This window comes from Nicotiana sylvestris, chromosome 1 (assembly GCF_000393655.2).
Source record: "Nicotiana sylvestris chromosome 1, ASM39365v2, whole genome shotgun sequence".
In the NCBI taxonomy this organism is placed as follows: domain Eukaryota; kingdom Viridiplantae; phylum Streptophyta; class Magnoliopsida; order Solanales; family Solanaceae; genus Nicotiana; species Nicotiana sylvestris.
In genome coordinates this window covers 145,780,450-145,803,927 of record NC_091057.1, presented here as the reverse complement: position 1 = coordinate 145,803,927, position 23,478 = coordinate 145,780,450, and the positions used below count along the sequence as shown (strand labels likewise).

Genomic DNA, 23,478 nt, shown 5'->3' with positions numbered 1-23,478 from the left:
AAAAACAGAATCACACAAAATATACTACACTGAATCAACATATAATGCTAATTTTTAAAATTTCACACATACTTCACACGGCATTGAACCAACTTACAAATAAAGAAAAACGAAAATGCATAAAAAAATATATTACCAGTCGCGATTGACAGAAGATGACGGAGAAGATGAAGGAGCAGAAGTTTAACTGAGATTGCAGTTTGCATACGAGGAAGATGAAGAAGCGCAAAACTCTGAACGAATGAAATAAGGGTTTTCGTCGATTTTGGGATTATACAAGAAATAGAGAAAGGGTAATTGTGTCTTTTCCCCCTTAGTAGTGACTATTTTTTATAAGCATTTTAAATAGTGGATAAAAATTAAATACACCCTTATTTAGTGGCTACTACACGCCATTTTCACACAAACAGTAACAACAACAAAATAATAAGTCACGAACATGGCTTCTAGCACCCATAATTGTAAAGATTCAGCCTCTAGATTTTGCTCTAAAATTCTAATGTGCGTGTTGTTATGTGATGCACGGATGCACCGCTCGAGTGTGGTCTGCATTTTTTCCAACTTCGGCATAAGTGCAATTTTGAATCTTTTTATGTTTAATTTTGATCATGAAAAAAAAAATGAATTTTGGTTTCTTTGTAATCTATTAAACTCAAATACTATTGGAAGCGCAAACTATTCTTATGCTCCAAATAACAACCAACTAACTCAAGAATCAAGGCCAATAATGGGTATCTATGCCACCGTATAATTTCACTATGTCAAATGCCTTTCAAGAATTAAAATTGCATTTGTATATCATTCACTGCAAATAACACTCATTTAATTTCTTTTGCTGGTTGTCGAAATTTTGAGTCGCCAACAAAGGGTGCTTAGACTGGATGAGACTCACACAACAAACGAGCTAGAAAGCATCGCAACTTCTTCAATTTTCGTTGTGACATAATAATATTATGGTGATAGATGGTAGATATTGTTGGGATATACTATTAAACATGCTATTTAGATATAGTATTATATTTTATTCTTTATGAAATAATTATTTATTTAATTTATTCAATTCAATAAAGTGTTATTTTAAATAGATCATTTGTTACATGTGTATCATTTTAGTTATGTAATAGACAATTTAGTGTATGGAGTCTTAACTCATGCACAGAAGATTAAATTGTTGGTTCTCATAATTAATAAACTATGTTCACAAATATTGTTGGACAAAATATCGTAAAAATAACACGGTATAGCCAGTTTTCGGACTGGTCATTCAAAAATAGTCAGCATTTACGAAGTCAATGAAAAATAGCCACTATTTTGCTGCAACAGAGACCGGTCCAGCATAATATACTGGAGTTCGGTGCACCTGTGTATGAACTCTAGCATATTATGCTGGACCAGTATACTTTGCTAATTCCAGTATAATATACTGGAGATTGGAGCACCGGTTCTCCAAACTCCAGTATATTATACTAGACAATTATACTTGCTGAAACTCCAGTATATTATACTGGAGTTCTAGTGTACTTATGTTGGAACTCCATCATATTATGCTGGAGTTCCAGCATACTTATCTTGGAACTCCAGTATAACATGCTGGAGTTCAAGCACACTTATGCTGGAACTTCAGTATAATATACTGGCATATTTTCTGAATTTTGAACAGTGTTTTTGCTCAGATTCATCTTTACATGAAAAGTGGCTAAATTTCGATTACTTTTGAAATTGGGTTATTTTTGAACGACCATTTGTAAATCTGGCTATTTTTTAATTTCTCCCCAAAATATCTTGATGATTGTAGCACAAGATTATCATATAATTTGTCTTGATTATGGGAGTAGTTTTACTCTAACTTCTTGTGCTAGTTGTCACGACCCTAAACCCAACCCGGTCGTAATGACACCTCTCGTGAAGGCAAGGCCAGCCGTCTCACTTCCAATTCACTTTAAGCAATTAAAATAATAACTACTAAGTCTTTAATTAGAAATAAAATCCCAAAATAAGCATTTAACAGTATAATTTGCGGAAAAAGCCAACACAGCCCGACATCAGGGTGTCACCAGCCATGAGCATCTAAAATAATACTACCAGTTTGAAAGTCTACTCCGCTACTAAATAACTGAATCAGAAAAGAAATAAGATAGAGGGAGGTTGCACTGGGTTGCGAATCACCAAGCAGCTACCTAGTAAACCTCCGAAGATCCGCTGGGACTGTCAACCCTCAGTAGCAGGACCTGTAGCGCCCGAATCTGTACATAGAGATGCAGGGAGTAAAGTGAGTACTTCCAACTTAGTGAGTAATAAGAATAAATGAAGACTAAACGATATAAAATCACGTTAAACACAACATTTAGCTATCAGAAGTATAACAAAATCAGTAACACAATTTAATGAAAAAATCTCATAAAACACCTTTTTAAGCAGTCAACAATAGATAGGAAAAATAACTAGGAATGGTAAACACATAAGAACTGCCCCTCGGGCACAATAACATCAAATCAGCCCCTCGGACAATATCACAGAACAATACTGGCCCCTCGGGCTATATCTCATGTCACAATGGGTACCCGCTCTAATTGGGGATGTGCAGACTCCTGGAGGGACCCCTTACGGCCAAAGCGCAATATCAAGCCATCTCGTGGCATCATAAACAGGCTCTCGGCCTCATATCAATATCAAGCCACCTTATGGCGTACAATCTCAGGCTCTCGGCCTCATTATCATAATTAGTGTATTACTACTGCAGCGTGCAGGCCGGCCCAAAAGTATCCTCACAATACAGGCCCTCGGCCTTACTCAGTCACAATCTCATAAGCCCTTCGGGCAATAGTAAAAATATGCAACCCAGCTCAAAATATCTTTAAAACAACATTTAAGGTTTCTAAAACAGATTAACATAACTGAGTTTTGAAAACATTGAAAGATCTGGCATGACTGAGCACAGTATGAAATCAAACAGTGAGGAAAATATCATTAACGATCCCCTAAGGGTTCAACCAGTTGGCACAAAGCCCAAATATGGCATTTAGCCCAAAGTATAATAATATCAAATAATTAGCTACCAAATATACAGAAAAATAGTCATTCAGGATGGACAAAGTCACAATCCCCAACGGTGTACGACCACACGCTCGTCATCTAGCGTGTGTGTCACCTCAACATAGCTGAACATTGTATAATCCGGGGTTTCATACCCTCAGAACATCATTTATAATCATTACTCACCTCGAACTAGCCCGAAAGCTACTCTACAACACGCTTGCCTCTCGAACCAACTTCTGAGTGCCCCAAATCTACCAAGTTCACTTTTTTATCATCAAATTATGCTAAACGAATGAATTCCAATGGAAAAATATCGATTTTAAGCACAAAATCCGAAATCAGTCAACCCCCCCTCCGGGCCCACATCCCGGAACTGGACAAACTTTATACCAAAATTTTCTTCATCATCTCACGAGTCCGTACATATAAAGAACTCGAAAATCGGAGTTCGTTTGCCCCTCTCAAATCATCCCTAGAAGGTCTCATAATCTCAGGCCCTAACTCCACCTTTTTCTACTGATTTTCATGAATTAAACACTGATATTTTGTTCCTTAATCACAAATAATCGAGTTTTAGGGTCCAAAATCCTTACCTCAATGAAAAACAATGATTTCCACTCTTCAAAATCGCCTCAAAGCTCTTTCCCCGTTCAAAAAATGGTGTAAAAGGGTTTAATGGTCGCGAAGGGTTTATTTAAATACTGCTCACGCGTTACTGTTCACCAGAGTACTGTTCACTCGAGTTACTGTTCATGCTGATGTGAAAAAATGCAGCAACTTTTCTTCTAGTCTAAATTGATCTGTTAAACTTTCGAGATCTATCAGAGGCCCTTGAAAATTTCAACAAATATACCAATACGTCCCATAACATCATTCAAACTTAGTAGAGCCTTCGAAACACCAAAAACAACATCAAAACACCAAAATCACATCAAATTCAAGCCTACGAATTTTGAAATTCCTAAATTCCACCAACGATGTTGAAACTATCCAAAACAACTCCGATTGACCTGAAATTTTGCAGACATATCCAAAATGACATTACAAACCTGTTCCAACTGTCAGAATTCCATTCCGACCCTGATAGACTATTTTCCACTGCCGACCGAAAATCGCCAAAAACTAACTTTCGTCAATTCAAGCCTAATTCTACACCGGACATCACAAAAATATTTCGGACATACTCTTAAGTCCCAAATCACCTAAAGAAGTTATCCGAGCCAAAAAAATCCGCATTCCGAGGTCGTTTACCAATAAGTCAACTTTTGGTTGACTTTTCTAATTCTAAAGCTACTTTTAGAGACTAAGTGACTCAAACCTTACCAAAACCATTACGGATTCGATCCGACCAACCCAATACCACATAACACGGATAAATAAAGCATAAAGAAGCGGAAATAGGAAAAAACGGAGCGATAACTCATGAGACTACTGGTCGGGTCGTCACATCCTCCCCATCTTAAACAAACGTTCCTCCCCGAATGAGTCAAGAACCATACCTAAAGCCTCAAACAGGTGAGGATATCTGCTCCGCATCTCTCGCTCGGTCTCCCAGGCAGCCTCCTCCCCGGGCCGACCTCTCTACTGCACTTTCACTGAAACTATATCCTTTGACCTCAACTTTCGAACTTGACGCTCCAAAATAGCTATTGGCTACACATCATAAGTCAAGTCACCATCCAGCTGAACCGTGCTGAAATCTAGAACATGATATGGATCCTCAATATACTTCCGGAGCATAGAAACATGAAATACCGAATGCACACTCGACAAGTTGGGTGGCAAAGCAAGCTCATAAGCTACCTCCATAATCCTCCTATGCACCTCGAAAAGCCCAACGAACCGAGGACTCAATTTACCCTTCTTCCCAAATCTCATAACACCCTTCATGGGTGAAACCGTCAACAGAACCTTCTCACCAACCATGTAAGACACATCCCGAACCTTCCTGTTAGCATAACTCTTTTGTCTCGATTGCGCTGTATGAAGCCTCTCCTAAATCACCTTCACCTTGTCTAAAGCATCCTGCACCAAGTCTGTACCCAATAGCCTAGCCTCACCGGGCTCAAACTAACCAACTGGAGATCTACACCGTCTCTCATACAAAGCTTCATATGGAACCATCTAAATATTCGACTGGTAGCTGTTGTTGTAAGCAAACTCTACAAGCGGTAGAAATTGATCCCATGACCCTCCGAAATCAATGACACAAGCATACAACATGTCCTCCAATACCTGAATAGTGTGCTCGAACTGCTCGTCCGTCTGAGGGTGAAAAGTTGTGCTCAACTCAACCTGAGTGCCCAACTCTCGCTGTCAGACCTCCAAAACTACGAAGTGAACTGAGTGCCTCTATCTGAAATGATGGACACTGGGACACCATGCAACCGAACAATCTCCCGAATATAGATCTATGCCAATTGCTCTAAAGAATAGGTAGTACACACAGGAATGAAGTGCGCGGACTTAGTTAACCGATCCACAATCACCCAAATAGCATAGAACTCTCAAAGTCCGTGGAAGTCCAACTACAAAGTCCATAGTGATCCTATACCACTTCTACTCTAGAATATCTATCCGTTGAAGTAAGCCACCCGGTCTCTGATGCTAGTATTTCACCTGCTGACAATTGAGACACCGAGCTACAAATTCCACAATATCTTTCTTCATTCTTCTCTACCAATAGTGCTGCCTCAAATACAAATACATCTTCGTGGCACCCGGATGAATGGAATACCGCGAGCTATGGGCCTCATCCAGAATCAACTCCCGAAGCCCATCTACATGGGGCACACAAATCCGGCCCTGCATCCTTAGCATCCCATCGTTGCCAATGGTCACATCTCTGACATCATCGTGTTGAACTCTGTAAATAAGGACAAGAAAATGAGGATCATCATACTGGCGCTCCCTGATACGATCATATAAGGAAAACCAAGAAACCACACAAGCCAACACCCAACTGGGTTCCGAAATATCCAACCTCACGAACCGATTGGCCAAGGCCTGAACATCAACTACAAGAGATCTCTCCCAAACTGGAATATATGCCAGACTCTCTATACTCACCGCCTTTCGGCTCAGAGCGTCGGCCACCATATTGGCCTTCCCCGGATGGTACAATATAATGATATCATAATTCTTAAGCAACTCCAACTACCTCCGCTACCTCAAATTGAGATTCTTCTGTTTGAACAAGTACTGGAGGCTGCGATGATCAGTAAACACCTCACAAGACACACCATACAAGTAAAGCCTCCAAATCTTTAACGCGTGAACTATGGCATCCAACTCCAAATCATGAACAGGGTAGTTCTTCTTTGGGGCCAACTGACGAGAAGCATAAGCAATAACTCTACCCTCCTACATCAAAACACAACCAATACCGATCCTCGAAGCATCACAATACACGGTATATGAACCTAAAGTTGACGGCAAAACTAACACTGAAGTTGTGGTCAAAGCTATCTTGAGCTTCTGAAAGCTCTCCTCACACTCGTCCGACCATAAAAATGAAGCACCCTTCTTGGTCAACTTGGTCAAGGGCGATGTGATATATGAGAATCCCTTAATAAACCGGCAATAATAACCCGCCAAACCAAGAAAGGTGTGAATCTTTGTGGCTGAGGACGGTCTGGGCCAACTCTGAACCGTCTTTATCTTCTTTGGATCAACTTGAATACCCTCACTAGACACCACGTGTCCCAAGAATGCCATTGAACCGAGCCAAAACTCACACTTGGAGAACTTTGCATAAAGCTTCTCCTCCCTCAATTTCAGCAACACAACCCTCAAATGCTCCGTGTGCTCCTCCTGACTACGTGAATATACCATAATATCATCAATGAAGACTATGACAAACGAGTCAAGATAAGGCCGGAACATGATGTTCATCAAATGCATGAACGTTGCTGGGGCATTAGTTAGCCCAAAAGACATCACCAAGAACTCATAATGACCATATCTGGTCTTGAAAGCTGTCTTGAGAATATTCGAGTCCCTGAACTTCAACTGGTAATAGTCTGAATGAAGATCAATCTTGGAGAACACTCTCGCCCCCTGAAGTTGGTCGAATAAACCATCAATGTGAGGCAAAGTGTACTTGTTCTTAACTGTTATCTTATTCAATTGCCTATAATCAATGCACATTCTCATAATGCCATCCGTTTTCTTCACAAATAGAACCGGCGCGCCCCAAAGCGGCATACTAGACCGAATGAACCCTTTATCAAGGGGTTCCTGAAGCTGCTCCTTTAACTCCTTCAGCTCTGCTGGTGCCATACGGTACGACAGAATAGAAATAGGCTGAGTGCCCGGCACCAGGTCAATACCAAAATCAATGTTCCTGTCCGGTGGCATGCTTGGCAGGTCTGCAGGGAACACATCGGGAAAATCCCTCACAATTGGAACATAATCAATACTGGGAGTCTCAGCTCCAACATCCCTCACATAGGATAGATACGAAAGACATCCCTTCCCAACCATACGCTGGGCCTTCAAGAAGGAGATTACCCTACTAGGAATATAATCAGTCAAGCCTCGCCACTCGATCTGTGGCACCCCAGTATAGCCAATGTGATTGTCTTAACATGATAGTCCAAAATAGCACAACATAGAGATAACCAATCCATGCCCAAAATCACATCGAAATCCACCATACACAATAATAACAGATCTACACGGGTCTCCAGACCCCCAATAGTCACCACATATGACTGGTACATATGGTCTACAATAACAGTATCACCCACCTGGGTAGATACATGAATAGGAGAAACTAGAGACTCACGGGGCGTACCCAAATAACGAGCAAAGTATGATGACACATAAGAAAAGGTGGAACCGGGATCAAATAATATAGAGGCATCTCTGTGGCAAACTGAAAAAGTACCTGTAATGACAGCATCAGAAGCAATAGTATCGGGTCTAGTTGGAAGTGCATTGAAACGGACCTGACCGCCACCTGATCGGCCTCCCCTTCTAGGGCAACCCCTAGTTGACTGACCTCTACCCATAGTTGGGTGGGTGGGTGGTGATGAAGCAACTGGCGCTGAAGCCGATCACTGACCCCTCTATTGAGATGAATTCACGAGACAATAAGGGCACTACCTCCACATATGACCCATCTATCCACACTCATAACAAGTCCCAGGTGCTGGAGAAGGGGACTGAAGGGAACCCCTCGCACCAGAGTGACTAGCAGATGCACCTGACGTAGAAGAGCCCTGAACTGATGGAGCACAGGACAAACTCTGAGTTGGAAGTGCACTAAGTGATGACTGGCCCTGCTGAGAACTATGATAACCACAACCCGACGACGCCCCATGATAACCTGGGCGAGTTGACTGAGCTTGCCTGAATGGACGACATCTGCCGTGCTGAAACTGACCTCTCGATGGAGCACCACTATAACTACTAGATCCTCGATGCCTCTTGGCCTCCCTCTCCTATCGCTCTTGGCGAAGAACAAACTCAATTTCACGGGCAATATCCACAACCTCCTTGAACATAGCACCAGTCACCCTCTCCCTAGTCATAAGAATGCAAAGCTGATAAGTGAGGCCATCAACAAACCTCCTAATCCTCTCTCTATCTGTCGGGACCAACCAATTCGCATGACGAGCTAACTTAGAAAACCTCATCTCGTACTGCATCAGTCATCTCTCCCTGACGCAACCACTCAAACTCCCTACGCAACTGCTCCCTGTGAGACTACGACACATACTTCTCTAGAAAGAGAACATAGAATTGCCACCAGGTAAGAGGTGATGCACCAACAGTCTTATGCCTCTCAAATGCCTCCCACCAAGTGAAGGCAACTTCAGAAAATTAATAAGTAGTGAAAACGACCCCGCTGGTCTCCAGAATACCTACTGTATGAAGCATCCTCTAACACTTATCTAAGAAACCTTGGGCATCCTCGCCCTCTGCACCACTGAAGGTCGGAGGCTGAAGTCTATCAAACCTTTCTAACCTACGTTGCTCGTCCTCTAGCATAGTAGGAACTACATAATCCTAAGCAACTACAACCGGCTGGGCTAGATGTGCCTCTGGTGTCTGCACTCCCTGAACCACCAGATCGGGTGTGCGGGCGGCGGGAGTCTGAGAGCCTCCCCCTGCCTAATAAGTGGTTGCGACAGTAAAAACTGTGACCACCTGAGCAAGACTCGTACATACGGTTAATATCTGGGCCAAAGTCTCTTGAAGACCCAGAATCACAATGGGCACAGCTGGTGCCTGAGCGGGTGCTGCTGGAGCGTCCATAGTAGGGACCTGATCCTGAACTAGGGCAGTTGGTGGATCTACAGGTGTTGCCCCAGCTGCTGTGTAGGCTGCACCTCTGCCCTTACCACAGCCTCGACCGCGTCCTCGGCCTCTAGTGGCTCCAGCTGGTGGTATTGGTGGTCGTCCCTGACCAGTAGTGTGTGTCCTCACCATATATGAGAGAACAAAATAACAAAAGTTTAGTTCTCGGATCAACAAATTCGCATGACAAGAATATCAAGAATATGGAATTTTTCCTAAAGGTTCTGCAGCCTTTCGAGGATAAATACAAACGTCTCTATACCGATCCGCGAGACTCTACTAAACCTACTCATGATTCGTGAGACCTATGTAACCTAGGCTCTGATACCAACTTGTCACGACCCTAAACCCAACCCGGTCGTGATGGCACCTCTCGTGAAGACAAGGCCAGCCGACTCACTTCCAATTCACTTTAAGCAATTAAATTAATAACTACTAAGTCTTTAATCAGAAATAAAATCCCAAAATAAGCATTTAACAGTATAATTTGTGGAAATAAAAGCCAACCAGCCTGACATCGGGGTGTCACCAGTCATGAGCATCTAAAACAATACTACCAGTCTGAAAGTCTACTCCACTACTAAATAACTAAATCAAAAAAGAAATAAGATAGATGGAGGTTGCACTGGGCTGCGAATCACCAAGAAGCTACCTAGTAAACCTCCGAAGATCTGCTGGGACTGTCAACGCTCAGTAGCAGGACCTGTAGCGCCCGAATCTGCACACAGAGGTGCAGGGAGTAAAGTGAGTACTTCCAACTCAGTGAGTAATAAGAATAAATGAAGACTGAAAGATATAAAATCACGTTAAACACAACATTTAGCTATCAGAGGCTTAACAAAATTAGTAACACAATTTAACGATGAAATCTCATATTCCTTTTTAAGCTGTCAACAATAGATAGGAAAAACAACTATGAATGGTAAACACATAAGAATTGCCCCCTCGGGCACAATAACATCAAATCAGCCCCTCGGGCTATATCTCATGTCACAATGGGTACCCGCGCTCACTAGGGGTGTGAAGACTCCTGGAGGGGCCCCTTAAGACCCAAGCGCAATATCAAGTCATCTCGTGACATCATAAACAGGCTCTCGGCCTCATATCAATATCAAGCCACATTGCGACGTACAATCTCAGGCCCTCAGCCTTATTATCTTAATTAGTGTATCAATGTTGCGGCATGCAACCCAACCCAAAAATATCCTCACAATATAGGCCATCGGCCTTACTCAGTCAGAATCTCATAAGCCCTTCGGGCAATAGTAAAAATATGCAGCCTAGCTCAAAATATCTTTAAATGTCATTTAAGGTTTCTAAAACAGATTAACATAGCTGAGTTTTGAAAACATTGAAAGATCTGGCATGACTGAGCACAAGTATGAAATCAAATAGTGAGGAAAATATCATTAACGGTCCCCTAAGGGTTCAACCAGTTAACACGAAACTCAAATATGGCATTTAGCCCAAAGTATAATAATATCAAACAGTTAGCTACCAAATATACAGAAAACTAGTCATTCGGGATGGACTAAGTTACAATCTCCAACGGTACACGACCCCACGCTCGTCATCTAGCTTGTGCGTCACCTCAACATAACCAAACATTGTATAATCTGGGATTTCATACCCTAAGAACACCATTTAATATCATTACTCACCTCGAACAAGCCCGAAAAGCTACACTACAACACGCTTGCCTCTCGAACCAACTTCTGAGTGCTCCAAATCTACCAAGTTCAGATTTTTATCATCAAATTATGCTAAACGAATGAATTCCAATGGAAAAATATCGATTTTAAGCACAAAACCCGAAATCATTTAAAACTCGACCCCCCGCCTGCAACCCAGAACTGGACAAACTTTATACCAAAATGTTCTTCATCATATCACGAGTCCGTACATATAAAGAACTCGAAAATCAGAGTTCGTTTGACCCCCTCAAATCATCCCTAGAAGGTCTCATAATCTCAGGCCCTAACTCCACCTTTTTCTACTGATTTTTATAAATTAAACACTGATATGTTGTTCCTTAATCACAAATAATCGAGTTTTACGGTCCAAAACCATTACCTCAATGAAGAACAATGATTTTCTCTCTTTAAAATCGCCTCAAAGCTCTTTCCCCGTTCAAAAAAGGGTGTAAAAGGGTTTAATGGTCGCGAAGGGTTTATTTAAATACTACTCACTCATTTTACTAATCACCCGAGAACTGTTCACCTGAGTTACTATTCATGCTGCTATGAAATAATGCAACAACATTTCTTCTAGTCTAAATTGATCTGTTAACCTTTCGAGATCCACCTTGGAAATCTCAACAAATATACAACATGTCCCACAACATCATTCGAACATAGTCGAGCCTTCGAAACACTAAAAACAACATCAAAACACCAAAATCACATCAAATTCAAGCCTATGAACTTTGAAATTCCTAAATTCCACCAACGACGCCGAAACTATCGAAAACAACTCCGATTGACTTGAAATTTTGCATACATATCCAAAATGACATTACGAACTTGTTTCAACTATCGTAATGGAATTCCAACGCTAATAGCCTATTTTCCACTGCCGACCGAAAATTGCCAAAAATTAACTTTCGCCAATTCAAGCCTAATTCTACATCGGACATCGCAAAAATATTCCGGACACACTCCTAAGTCCCAAATCACCTAACAAAGCTATCCGAGCCAAAAGTCCGCATTCCGAGGTCGTTTACCAATAAGTCAACTCTTCGTTGACTTTTCTAACTCTAAAGCTACTTTTAGAGACTAAGTGTCTCAAACCTTACCAAAACCATTTTGGATTCGATCCGACCAACCTGATACCACATAACACGGATAAACAAAGCATAAAGAAGCGAAAATAAGGGAAGACGGGGCGGTAACTCATGAGACGACTAGCCGGGTTGTCACACTAGTGTACTCAGTATATATTTAACGGACCAAGTAGAGAAAAGATGTTTTTGTACTGAATATATAAACATTTTTTCTAATTGATTAAATGAGATTATACTCCAAATCTTGATATATTTATGTGATGACCTGACTAGTCGTCGCATGAGTTACCGCTCTGTTTCCTTCATTTCTGCTTTTTATGCTTCGTTATCCGTGTTTTGTGGTATCAGGTTGGTCGGATTGAATCTAGAAAGTATTTGGCTAGTTTTGAGACACTTAGTCTCTTTAGAGTGAGTTTAAGTTGGAAAAGTCAACCGGATATTGACTTATGTGTTAGAGGGCTCGGATGTGAGTTCCGATGGTTCGTCTAGCTTTGGGAGGTGATTTGTGGCTTAGGAGCATGATCAGAATGAATTTTGGAGGTTCGTAGTAGATTTAGGCTTGAATTGGCGAAGTTGATATTTTGGCGATTTCCGGTTGATAGGTGAGATTTTGATATAGGGGTCGGAATGGAATTTCGAGAGTTGCAGTAGTTCCGTCGTGTCATTTGGGATGTGTGTGCAAAATTTCAGGTCATTCGGACGTGGTTTGGTTGAGTTTTTTGATCGAAAGCGTAATTTGGAAGATTTTAGAAAGTTTGGCTTGAATCCGATGTGTTTTGGGTGATTTAATGTTGTTTGATGTGTTTTGGTGATTGTAACAAGTTTGAATAAGGTATTGGAATATGTTTGTGCTTTTGGTTGAGGTCCCGGGAGCCTCGGGGTGATTTCGGGTGGTTAATGGAGAAGTTGAGATGTTATTGCAGCTGCTGAAATTGCTGCTTCTGGTGTTTTTGCACCTGTGGTTTGGGGACCGCAGGTGCGGCGCTGCACGTGCGGAAAGGGAGCCGCAGAAGCGGATTTGGGAGGAAGTGTCATGTACCGCAGATGTGGTAGTTTGATCGCACCTGCGGAGTCACATGTGCGGAGAGTTGACCGCAGATGCGGATTTGGCCCATTAAGTGATTTCCGCATAAGCGGGAGAAGAACCGCATATGCGGTACCGCAGAAGCGGTAATTTTGCCGCAGATGTGAAAATGACTAGGCAAAAAGTATAAATTGTGGCCTTCGCGAATTTTGAGCTAATTTCACCATTTTTATCTCGGCTTGGGAGCTTTTCGGATGATTTGAAAGAGGGATTTCAAGGGAACTTCATTGAGGTAAGGAATTTGGACCTAAAACTCGTTCCTATGCTATTATTTCATGGATTAGAGCTAGAAATCGTGGAAATTAAGGGTGAAAATTGGCGAAACTATGGCTTGAGAACTTAGGCCTTTGGTTGAGGATTTGGTGGACCATTTGAGGTCGGATTTCTGAACTTTTGATATGCATGAACTCGTAGGGAGATAAGGAATCTATTAATGTAAAAATTATTGAATTCCGAGACGTGGGCCCGGGGGTCAGGTTTTGGTAATTTCGAATTTTGTGTAGTATTTTGATTATTTTTGCTTGGACTTCGTTCCCTTAGTATATTTTGACGTCCTGGTTCTAATTTTGGATAGATTCGATGCATGTGGAGGCCGATTCGAGGGGAAAAGGCATAGCGAGCTAGTGATTTAGCCAGTTCGAGGTGAGTAATGATTGTAAATGATGTTCTGAGGGTTCGAAACCTCGGATTGCACATCGTAGTGCTATGTTGAAGTGACACACACGCTGGATGACGAGCGTGGCGTCGTGCACTGTTTGGGAGTGTGACTTTGTCCGTCCCGAATAACTATTTTATCACGTATTTTACTGAAATCTATTTGCTATTATCATGATTTGGGTTGAATGCCATATTTGTGCCTTGTGCCAACTATTTAAACCCTTCAGGGATTTTTATTGATATTTCCTTACTATTTTGACTTTATACTTGAACTCAGTCATATTATTTTCCACTGTTTTACTACTCAGCCATGTTTACTCAGTTTTATGACTTAAATGATATTTTAAATGATGTTTGGGCTGAGAAACACTATTTTACTACTGCCCGAGGGGCTTGTGAGGATTTTTAACTGAGTAAGGCCGAGGGCCTGTGTTGTGAGGAAACACTGATACTGATTTGAGGTCGAGAGCCTGAGATATGTATGCCACGAGGTGGCTTGATTAATATGAGGCTGAAGGCCTAGTTTTGATGCCACGAGATGGCTTGTTATTGTGCTTGGGCCGTAAGGGGCCCCTCTAGGAGTCTGCTCACCCCCAGTGAGCGCGGGTACCCATTGTGATGTGAGATTGAGCCCGACGGGCTAGTATTGTTCTATGTGATTGCCCGAGGGGCTGGTACTGTCTGAGATGTTGCCCGAGGGGCGGATTTGTTGATATTGTGCCCGATGGGTGAGCCTTTATGTGTTTACTTTTCATAATTGACTGTCAATTACTTGCTTAATTATTGAAAAAGGCTTTTCATGAAACTACATTTGAGTTAAAGGATTTTACCTATCTTTCACTGATTTACTGATCTTAAATGGTTTTACTGCTTCATTATAGAATGCTTTGTGCCTTACATGATTTCTTGCTTGCAGTCTTTATTTACATTTGTTACTCACTGAGTTGGAGTACTCACTTTACTCCCTGCACCCCTGTGTGCAGATTCAGGCATTGTTGATCCTGCCAATGCAAGTTGAGAGCTCCCGATAGATATCGGAGTCCACGAGGTAGTTGTTTGACGTCCGCAGTCCCGTGTCTCTCCTCCTTTGTCATTTCTATCTCTTTTCAAACATTTGTACTAGCTTATAGACTTAGCAGACTTATATTATGACTTATAGATGCTCATGACTAGTGACACCCCGATTAGGGTTGTGTTGGGTTGTACTTCCGCATTTTATTGATGTTATCTGCTACTTCGTATCATTAATCATGTTTAGACTGTTCTTAAATGCTTAACTGTTAAAAATTGGAAAATGGGAAGTGTCAGCTGGCCTTGTCTTCACGAGAGATGCCATCGCGATCGGGTCCGGGTTTGGGTCGTGACAAATTATTATGATCAATGTAATTTGTTTATTGTTTTGATTTATCAAAAGGTACGACTCTATTTAGAGTTAGTGTATGCCTAATAGATTGGAAAATAATGAATAACATTTGTGAATAATAATTAGTTCATAGAATCCATGACTCGGTTTTGGGTTTGATGATACCCCTTTATGTAAGCTTATAAGTTACATGTGAAAACCTGGTTGGTGGATTTTGTATTCGTCACATGAAATAGTTTAAGCGGAATTATAAAGGATTTAATTAGTTAATTGAATTAAATTTTCAGTGATTTAATTTAATTAACTGGTATTTAAAATCTTAACATGGGGAGTTAAAATAAGTGTTAATGAATTTTTGAAATTCATATTGAGGAGTTCAACTGCGGTTTTTAGTGAAATAAATTGCAATTAATTATATTATGAATTAATTCATGCTAATTTTGAATTAATACTATAATTAGTAGCCTTTTATTATTTCTGTGGTCCCTGCTATACCTAGTAAAAACCTGGACAGACTTGGGTAAAAAGTAGCTTGAGAGAAAAGTTATCCTTTTGAGTTAGAGTAGGATTCTACTTGCAGAATCCTACACGTTTTTGAGCCCCTATTGTGGCTTAATTTCGGGTCTATTAAAGAAAGACTAGTTTCACCTACTAATTGACCTCTTAGTTGTATTGTTCTTGCGCACTCAAAAGCAAAATCGTCCAAGATTTTACTAGGCAAATAGCAGAAGACTGCAACCCTGGATTTTTGTTGTTTGGAGGATTTATGCAACTACTTCAAGAGGTTAGTGCTTCTAATCTCGTTATTATTGTGTTGTCTAGTTTACATGTATTTGATGCTTGGATTGTATGCTTGCTTCCGCAGTGGTGTTATATTTAAATAACAGTTTGTTTAAATTATGTTTTTGCTGAATAGCAATTTTTTTTTGATAAAAACGTGACTGTTTTTTTGAATGTTATTAATTCTGTAATTATGGGTTAATATATATATATGCATAAACAGTGAACTAATACCATTAATCTGTTTTAGTTGCGCTCTGTCTATAATCAGTGTTATATTAATAAAAACTTGACTGTTTTGTATGATATTAGTTCTGTAATTTTGGATTAATATACAGAATTATGAACAGTGGTGTTTTTGTCTAGTGAAAAACATACTGTTTTTACAATTCTGTTTAAACACATTTTTATTAAATAAAAAAATTATTTTGAGTTCTAAAATCATGTGTTAACATACATCAGTATATTATGTGATTTAAACAAGTCAAAATAATTAAAAACCCTTAAAATGCCAAAAACAAAATTCTAGAAATTTTAGAATTCTGAAATTCTATCGAACTCCGATTGACCTCAAATTTGGTAGGTTCATCGAAAATGTCCCCAATGAGCAATAGTCATGGGCTATGCCAGTTTTTGGGCCTTCGGGGTCGTTTAGATGAGTTTTGGGACATTTTTCTATTTCTGAAAAAAAATTAATAAATTTTTTTAAAAGAAATCTGTGATGTTAGGGTTCAATTCCCATTGTTTCCAATCATATTTTACAGTAATATAATGAATTTATATGCTGACATAGGTCTTTTTCCTCATCGGATAAATTAATTATAGATGATTACTATAGTTTTTGCCTCTAGTTATTTGATTACTTGTATTAACTCTCCAACTGAGTTACATGTTGATTGAATGAAACTAGAGTTTATAAAAGTGATATTTACCTATCTTAAATTAAAAGTTTACTCTCTATGTGAGTTGGTCCTGTTTAAATTTATGGGGTTAATATCTTATATAACTCATATATTTTGCATGAATAGTTAAGTTTCCCTAACGAATTTAGCTGTTCAATGAGCATGGTTATATGTGTAATGTGCTGTTTGAATTTAATTATTCTAAATACATAACTAATGATCTATTTAATGTGAATATCTCTCAGATTAACCATGTCTTCATTCAACCCACTTACCTCAATTTTGAACCAAAACAAGTTAGAAGGACCGAATTATGTTGACTGGAAAAAGAAACCTTGATATTGTCCTAACTGCTGAAGGTTACAAATTTGTAATCACTGAGGAGTGCCCAGAAAAACCTGAAAATGCTACTGATGATCCGGTTAATGCCTATGACAAATGGGTTAAGGCTGATGAGATGGCGCGATGTTACATTCTTGCCTCTATGACGAATGTTTTGCAACATCAACGTCAGTCTATGGGGTCTGCTTATGATATGCTCGAAAATCTCAAAGAGATGTTCGGTGAGCAAAATTGTGCAGCTAAGCATACAACCATGAAAGCCATTTTGAACACCAAAATGGCTGAAGGATCATCGGTCAGGGACCATGTTCTGAAGATGATGAGTCTTCTGAATGAACTGGAGATCCTTGGAGCTGTGATTGATAAGGAGTCTCAAGTTGATATGGTCCTGCAGACTCTGCCTGACAGTTTTCAATAGTTTCGATTGAACTATAATATGAACAAAATGGATTTGTCACTAGCGAAATTGTTGAATGAGCTGCAAACGGTAGAATCTATTATCAAACAACAAGCTCCAGTTGTGGCACTCAATGTTGAGAAAGCTTCGGTTTCTAAGTCAAAAGGCAATAAGAAAAAGAAGAAGGCTCAAAAGGTTCTGGCACCTGGTGGTGCAACTGATGTGAAAAAGCCCAACGACAAGTGCTATCATTGCAAGCAACATGGGCATCACAAGAAGCAATGCTCTACCTATCTAGCAAAAATGAATAAGCAAGATAATTCAAATTTAAATGTCGTTGAAACTTGTTTAGAGGCTGTTTCTACCATGCTTTGGTGTGTAGATTCGGGAGCCACTAATCACATCTGCACTACTTTGCAGGGGTTTCAGGAAATGCGGTGGCTAAGTGAGAATGAAGTTTGCGTTTTTCAAGCCAATGGCGAGCCAACACCCGCTTTAGCTTTAGGAGATATTAGAGTTTCGTTTAGTAGTGATAGAATTTTAGTTTTAAAAGATGTTCTCTATGTACTTTCTATTAGAAGGAATTTTATTTTGGTTTAGAAAATAATGGATGCTGGTTATAATGTTTACTTTGCTAATAACTCGGTTGTTATTATGATTAATAAACGTTTTATCTACATTGTTGCTAGAGTTGTGACTACCCGGCCAGTCATCTCATGAGTTACCGCTCCGTTTCCCTATTTCTACTTCTTATTGCTTTGTTTATCGGTTCTATATGTGATCGGGTTGGTTGGCTCGGGTTCGGAAAGGATTTGGTAAGGTTTGAAATACTTAGTCTCTTTTGAGGAAGCTTAAGTTAGAAAAGTCAACCGGATATTGACTTATGTGTTAGAGAGCTCGTATATGAGTTCTGATGGTTCGGATAGCTTCGTGGGGTGATTTGGGACTTAGGAGCATGATTAGAATGAGTTTTGAAGGTTCAGAGTAGATTTAGGCTTGAATTGGTGAAATTGTATTTTTGGCGATTTCCGGTTGATAGGTGAGATTTTGATATAGGGGGTAGAATGGAATTCTGAGAGTTGTAGTAGTTTGATTGGGTCATTTGAGTTGTGTGTATAAAATTCCAGGTCATTCTGACGTGGTTTGGTTGGGCTTTTTATCAAAAGTGTAATTTAGAAGATTTTAGAAACTTAGGCTTGAATCCGATGTGTTTTGGTTGATTTGATGTTGTTTGAGGTGTTTTGAGGATTGATATAAGTTTGAATAAGGTTATGGGTCATATTTGTGTTTTTGGTTAAGGTCCCGGGGGCCTCAGGGTGATTTCGGATGGTTATCGGAGAGTTTGGGAAATTTGAGAAGCTGTAGATTTTTCTATTCTGGTATTTTCGCACCTGCAGATGGGGAACCACAAGTGCGATGCCGTAGATGAGAGGAAAGGACCGCATAAGCGGTCAAGGAAGAGAAGGTCAGGAGCCGCAGATGCGGATGGCTGACCGCACCTGCGATGGCGCAGGTGCGACTGCTTGGTCGCAGATGCAGTTTTGGACCATTAAGTGAAAGTCGTAGAAGCGGCTCACTGACCGCAAATGTGGTACCGCAAAAGCAGTATCTGGACCGCTGGTGTGGAGTCCCTGGGTCAGAAGGTATATATTGTTTTCTTCGCGAAATTTTGCTAAGTTCTCCATTTTTTGAAGACGGGAAGCGAGCTAGGGCAGTGATTTCAAGAGAAGATCAAAGGGAATCAGTTGGGTAAGTTCCCTAAGCTTCATTATTTGGGTTTATGATCATTTTTATTGTTTAATCATGGTATTAGTGGAGATTAAGGAAGAAAATTGGGGATTAGGGCTTGAGATTAAGAGACTTTAAAATGGGAATTTGAGGGGTCATTTGGATTTTCGATTTCAGTGTTCTTAGTATGTATGGACTCGTGGAAGGATAAGGATTTTGTTGATGTAATTTTTACCGAGTTTCAAGACGTGGGCCCGGAGATCGGGTTTTGGCAATTTAGAGATTTTTGGTATTAATTGATTATTTTTGCTTGGGCTTCGCTCCCTTAGCATATTTTGACGTCATGATTTTGATTTTGGATAGATTCAATGTGAGTGGAGGCCGATTTCAGGAGCAAAGGCGCCGCAGAGTAGTATTTTCACTGGCTTGAGGTAAGCAACCATTGTTAATCTAGAACTGAGGGTACAAAACCTCGGTATTCGAATTGTTTTGATAAATGTGGTGACGAGCGTGTGCGCGTGCACCGGTAGGGATCGTGACTTGGTCCATCCTGTAGCGACAATTAAGCCGTGTATTTGATTTGAAACCTTATGATATTCCGTACTTTAGTCATTATACTGTATTATAGGCTATATGCCATGTTTTGGGCCTTGTGCCGACCTGTTGAGACTCTTAGGGGAATTTCTACTATTTTTCCTCACTTTATTTGTTTGAAAGTATATCCTCAGTCACGTTTTACCTATTTATTGTTTAAAACTGGTTTATCATTTTACCTCTTAAAATGTGAGAACTGTTTGGACTGAATTCCCTGATTCCTACTGTTATGCCCGAGTGGCTGTGAGGTTAATGACTGAGAAAGGTTGAGAACCTAATAGTGAGGGTATATATATATATATATATATATATATATATATATATATGTGTGTGTGTGTGTGTGTGTGTGTGTGTGTGTATTATGGATCGGGCTACATGCCGCAGCGATATTTATATGGATCGGGTTGCACGTCGCAGCGATATATATATATATATATATATATATATATATATATATATATATTGGATTGGGTTGCACGCCGTAGCGATATGGCGCTTGGGCTGTTGGAGCTCCTCCGGAGTCTGTACACCTCCAGTGAGCGTAGTCGACTATAAACTATGAATCAGGCTGCACGCCGCAACAGTTACTATGATTATTACTATTATGAGAATTTAATGAGCCTCAGTACTGAGTGTGAGTACTGAGTGGCGAGAGTTGAGTCACAAGTGACTGAGAGGCTGCCCAAGAGGCCATATTCTGAGTGAGATCTTGCCCGAGGGGATCATTTATGATATTTTCACTGCTTTCACTCATCTTTTAAAAATAAGTCTCTGTTGATGAATTGCTAAGTAAATGATTTCAAGTATTCCAAATGAAACTGGAGATTTTATGACGAAACTGGTTTTAAACTGTAGAGTTTGATTTGTCATCCTGTTGTTTACTCCTTTATATGATTTTAACTGCTCGTCACTACTTTCATACCTTATTTACTTTAGTTACTTACTGAGTTGGCGTACTCACGTTACTCCCTGCACCTTATATGCAGATCTAGGTGCCCGAGCGGCAGAGTAAGGGTCCTTAGATTATCCAGAGTTTACCGGAGATTGCAAGGTAGCTGCATGACGTCCGTAGCCCTGCTTTCTTCCTATATCCTTGTTTTTCCACATTTTAGGCTTGTTTTGTATCAGATAGTCAGATTTGTATATGTTAGAGGCTCTAGACTTGTGACACCAGATGTTTGGGCTGTGTTGGTTTAACATTGTATTGATTTCTGCACCTTTTGGTTGTTTATGCACTTCTTATGAAAGATGGAGGTTTTAAGCTGGAGTTAGAAATATGGTTTTATAAAAGGAATTTGTTGTAGTTAATGATTTGGGTTGGCTTACCTAGTAATGTGATAGGCGCCATTGTCGCACCTCCTTTTCACCGCGCCCCGCAGGGCGCGTGGGGAGTTTTCTCCAATTGAAGGACAGTCGAAACGGGATTTATTTAATCATTTAAGAGTCGCCACCTGGGAATTTTAAGGCGTCCCAAGTCACCAATTTTAATCCCTGAATCGAGGAGAATATGACTCTGTTTATTATTCTGCGAACCAGAAATCCTGAGTAAGGAATTCTGTTAATCCGGAAGAAGGTGTTAGGCATTTCCGAATTTCGTGGTTCTAGCACAGTCGCTTAACTGTTTTTATTATTGGCTTAATCATCTTGATTTTTATTAAATATATTGATGTTACATGATTTTACTACCACTTATTCTTATTGTGATTGAAAACCCTTCTTTGATTCGAATTACGCGTACGTATATTCGTGTTATAAATTTAAAAATGCGGAATTGTGTCGCGCGTACGTGTACACAATAACTTTTGATAATATATTTATTAAGCAATCATTTTTTTTTCGAGATTGTGCTGAATCAAGAATATTTGTTTTTCTTAAATATTGAACCGCACATCGCGGATTTTTATGAAATTAATTTAACGCCTTTGGAAAAATCCTTTTATTAAATATTCGCTCGAAATTGCGCGTACGCATAATCCGAATTTTGCTTTTTTAAAAATATAATCAGGGTACGCGAACGTATCCCTAATTGCGCGAAATATTTGCAATGATATTAGGGATTTTTCCATAAATTGTTTATTATATTATGAGAAATCTTCATTTAAGATATCCTTTAATTCTTGGAAAAGAATCCACAATTTATTAAATGTTGCCCATTGATTATAATTTCCGAATATAAATTATATTCATTCCAACTATTCAAATTCAAGGGACAGAATAAAAATATGATTAATACTATCTTTAAAACAAATATGACATATATATATATGCCAAAGAATAAATTGCATATGAAACGGAAAATGAATGATTCATAAAGGAAAGAAATATTTTCCAAGAATTTTTATTATTTACTTAATGCAATTTCTATTTTTTGCTTACCATTGATTTAAAGTGTTGCAATCTGTACATGTACATCTCAACTTATTCTCATATATTCGTTTTTAATCGAATAGGCGAAATTATTATAATTGATTCTGCTTATGGTTAAACGTAAATGTATATATAATCAACCCTTGTTACTAACTTTCACATTATAACCTCCTAGGCCATTTGTTATTTTAAGAAAGAGAACAAATCTACCTAATTGACTTAATAAAGTAATATTGCCTACAACATTATTCACCCTGTTTCGACGTTTGCAAACATAATGGAGGATAATAATGCAACTTCCAACTATTGGTGTTAACCATAATCATTATTATGCCATATATGAATTAAGTACAATCAATCATCGTCTAGCCTTAATCCACAACCAAACAATCGAAATACACTAACCACTCATTTCTTTATATTCCCGGACTACTTTATACCTGTCTAACAATGTCGTAAGACTTAATTAATAACCAACCTCATGCCATATTCCCTATCTTAACAATTCAACCATAACTATACCTTAATGAAATTCTGGAATAGATAAAATTATTACAATACTTGTATGAATTTCAAAGGAAAATGATCAACTGATAATTAACATGTCCAGCATACCTCTATATGAAATAACATGAAACAAAACTTGAAATTTATAATAACAAACTTAGATAAATGGAAAAATAGAACTGCAACTCAAACTTCATTGATTTATCATGCCGAATCTCTTTCCAACATAGAATTTAAGAAGATATGTACCTGGAAATGGAGGTATAAGGAGTAAATTTCAGTAGTAGCAGCAGTAACAAATTCAATAGAATAGCAGTATTTCCACAGATTTGAGCGATAATACGACCCGAGGAAACCAGATGCACAATACAGTATTTTAAAAGACACTTCAGATTTTAACTGAATAGTGGAATCACATAAAGTTGAACAGATTCAACAAAAGAACAACATTTCAGATTTCAGTTTCTTTTCAGTTTCAAATTCCCCTTTTTTCTGATTTTCTGTTTCTGCTGCTGTATCTGTGTGTGAGTGTGTGTGTGAGTGTTCTATTTTCTGTTTCCTTTACTATTTTTCTTTCTTCTCAGATTTCTGTTTTTCTCTCAAAATCTGCCTTTTCAGATTTTTTCTCCTCCA

At 39.4% G+C, this 23,478-nt stretch overlaps 1 protein-coding gene across 1 annotated transcript; it reads left to right on the top strand.

Annotated features, from left to right (window-relative positions):
• Window positions 1-17,697: 17,697 nt before the first annotated feature.
• Window positions 17,698-18,249, top strand: LOC138875776 (uncharacterized). Its single transcript, XM_070154644.1, has one exon. It carries the CDS (start codon window positions 17,698-17,700, stop codon window positions 18,247-18,249), a length of 552 nt encoding a protein of 183 aa, XP_070010745.1.
• Window positions 18,250-23,478: the final 5,229 nt, after the last annotated feature.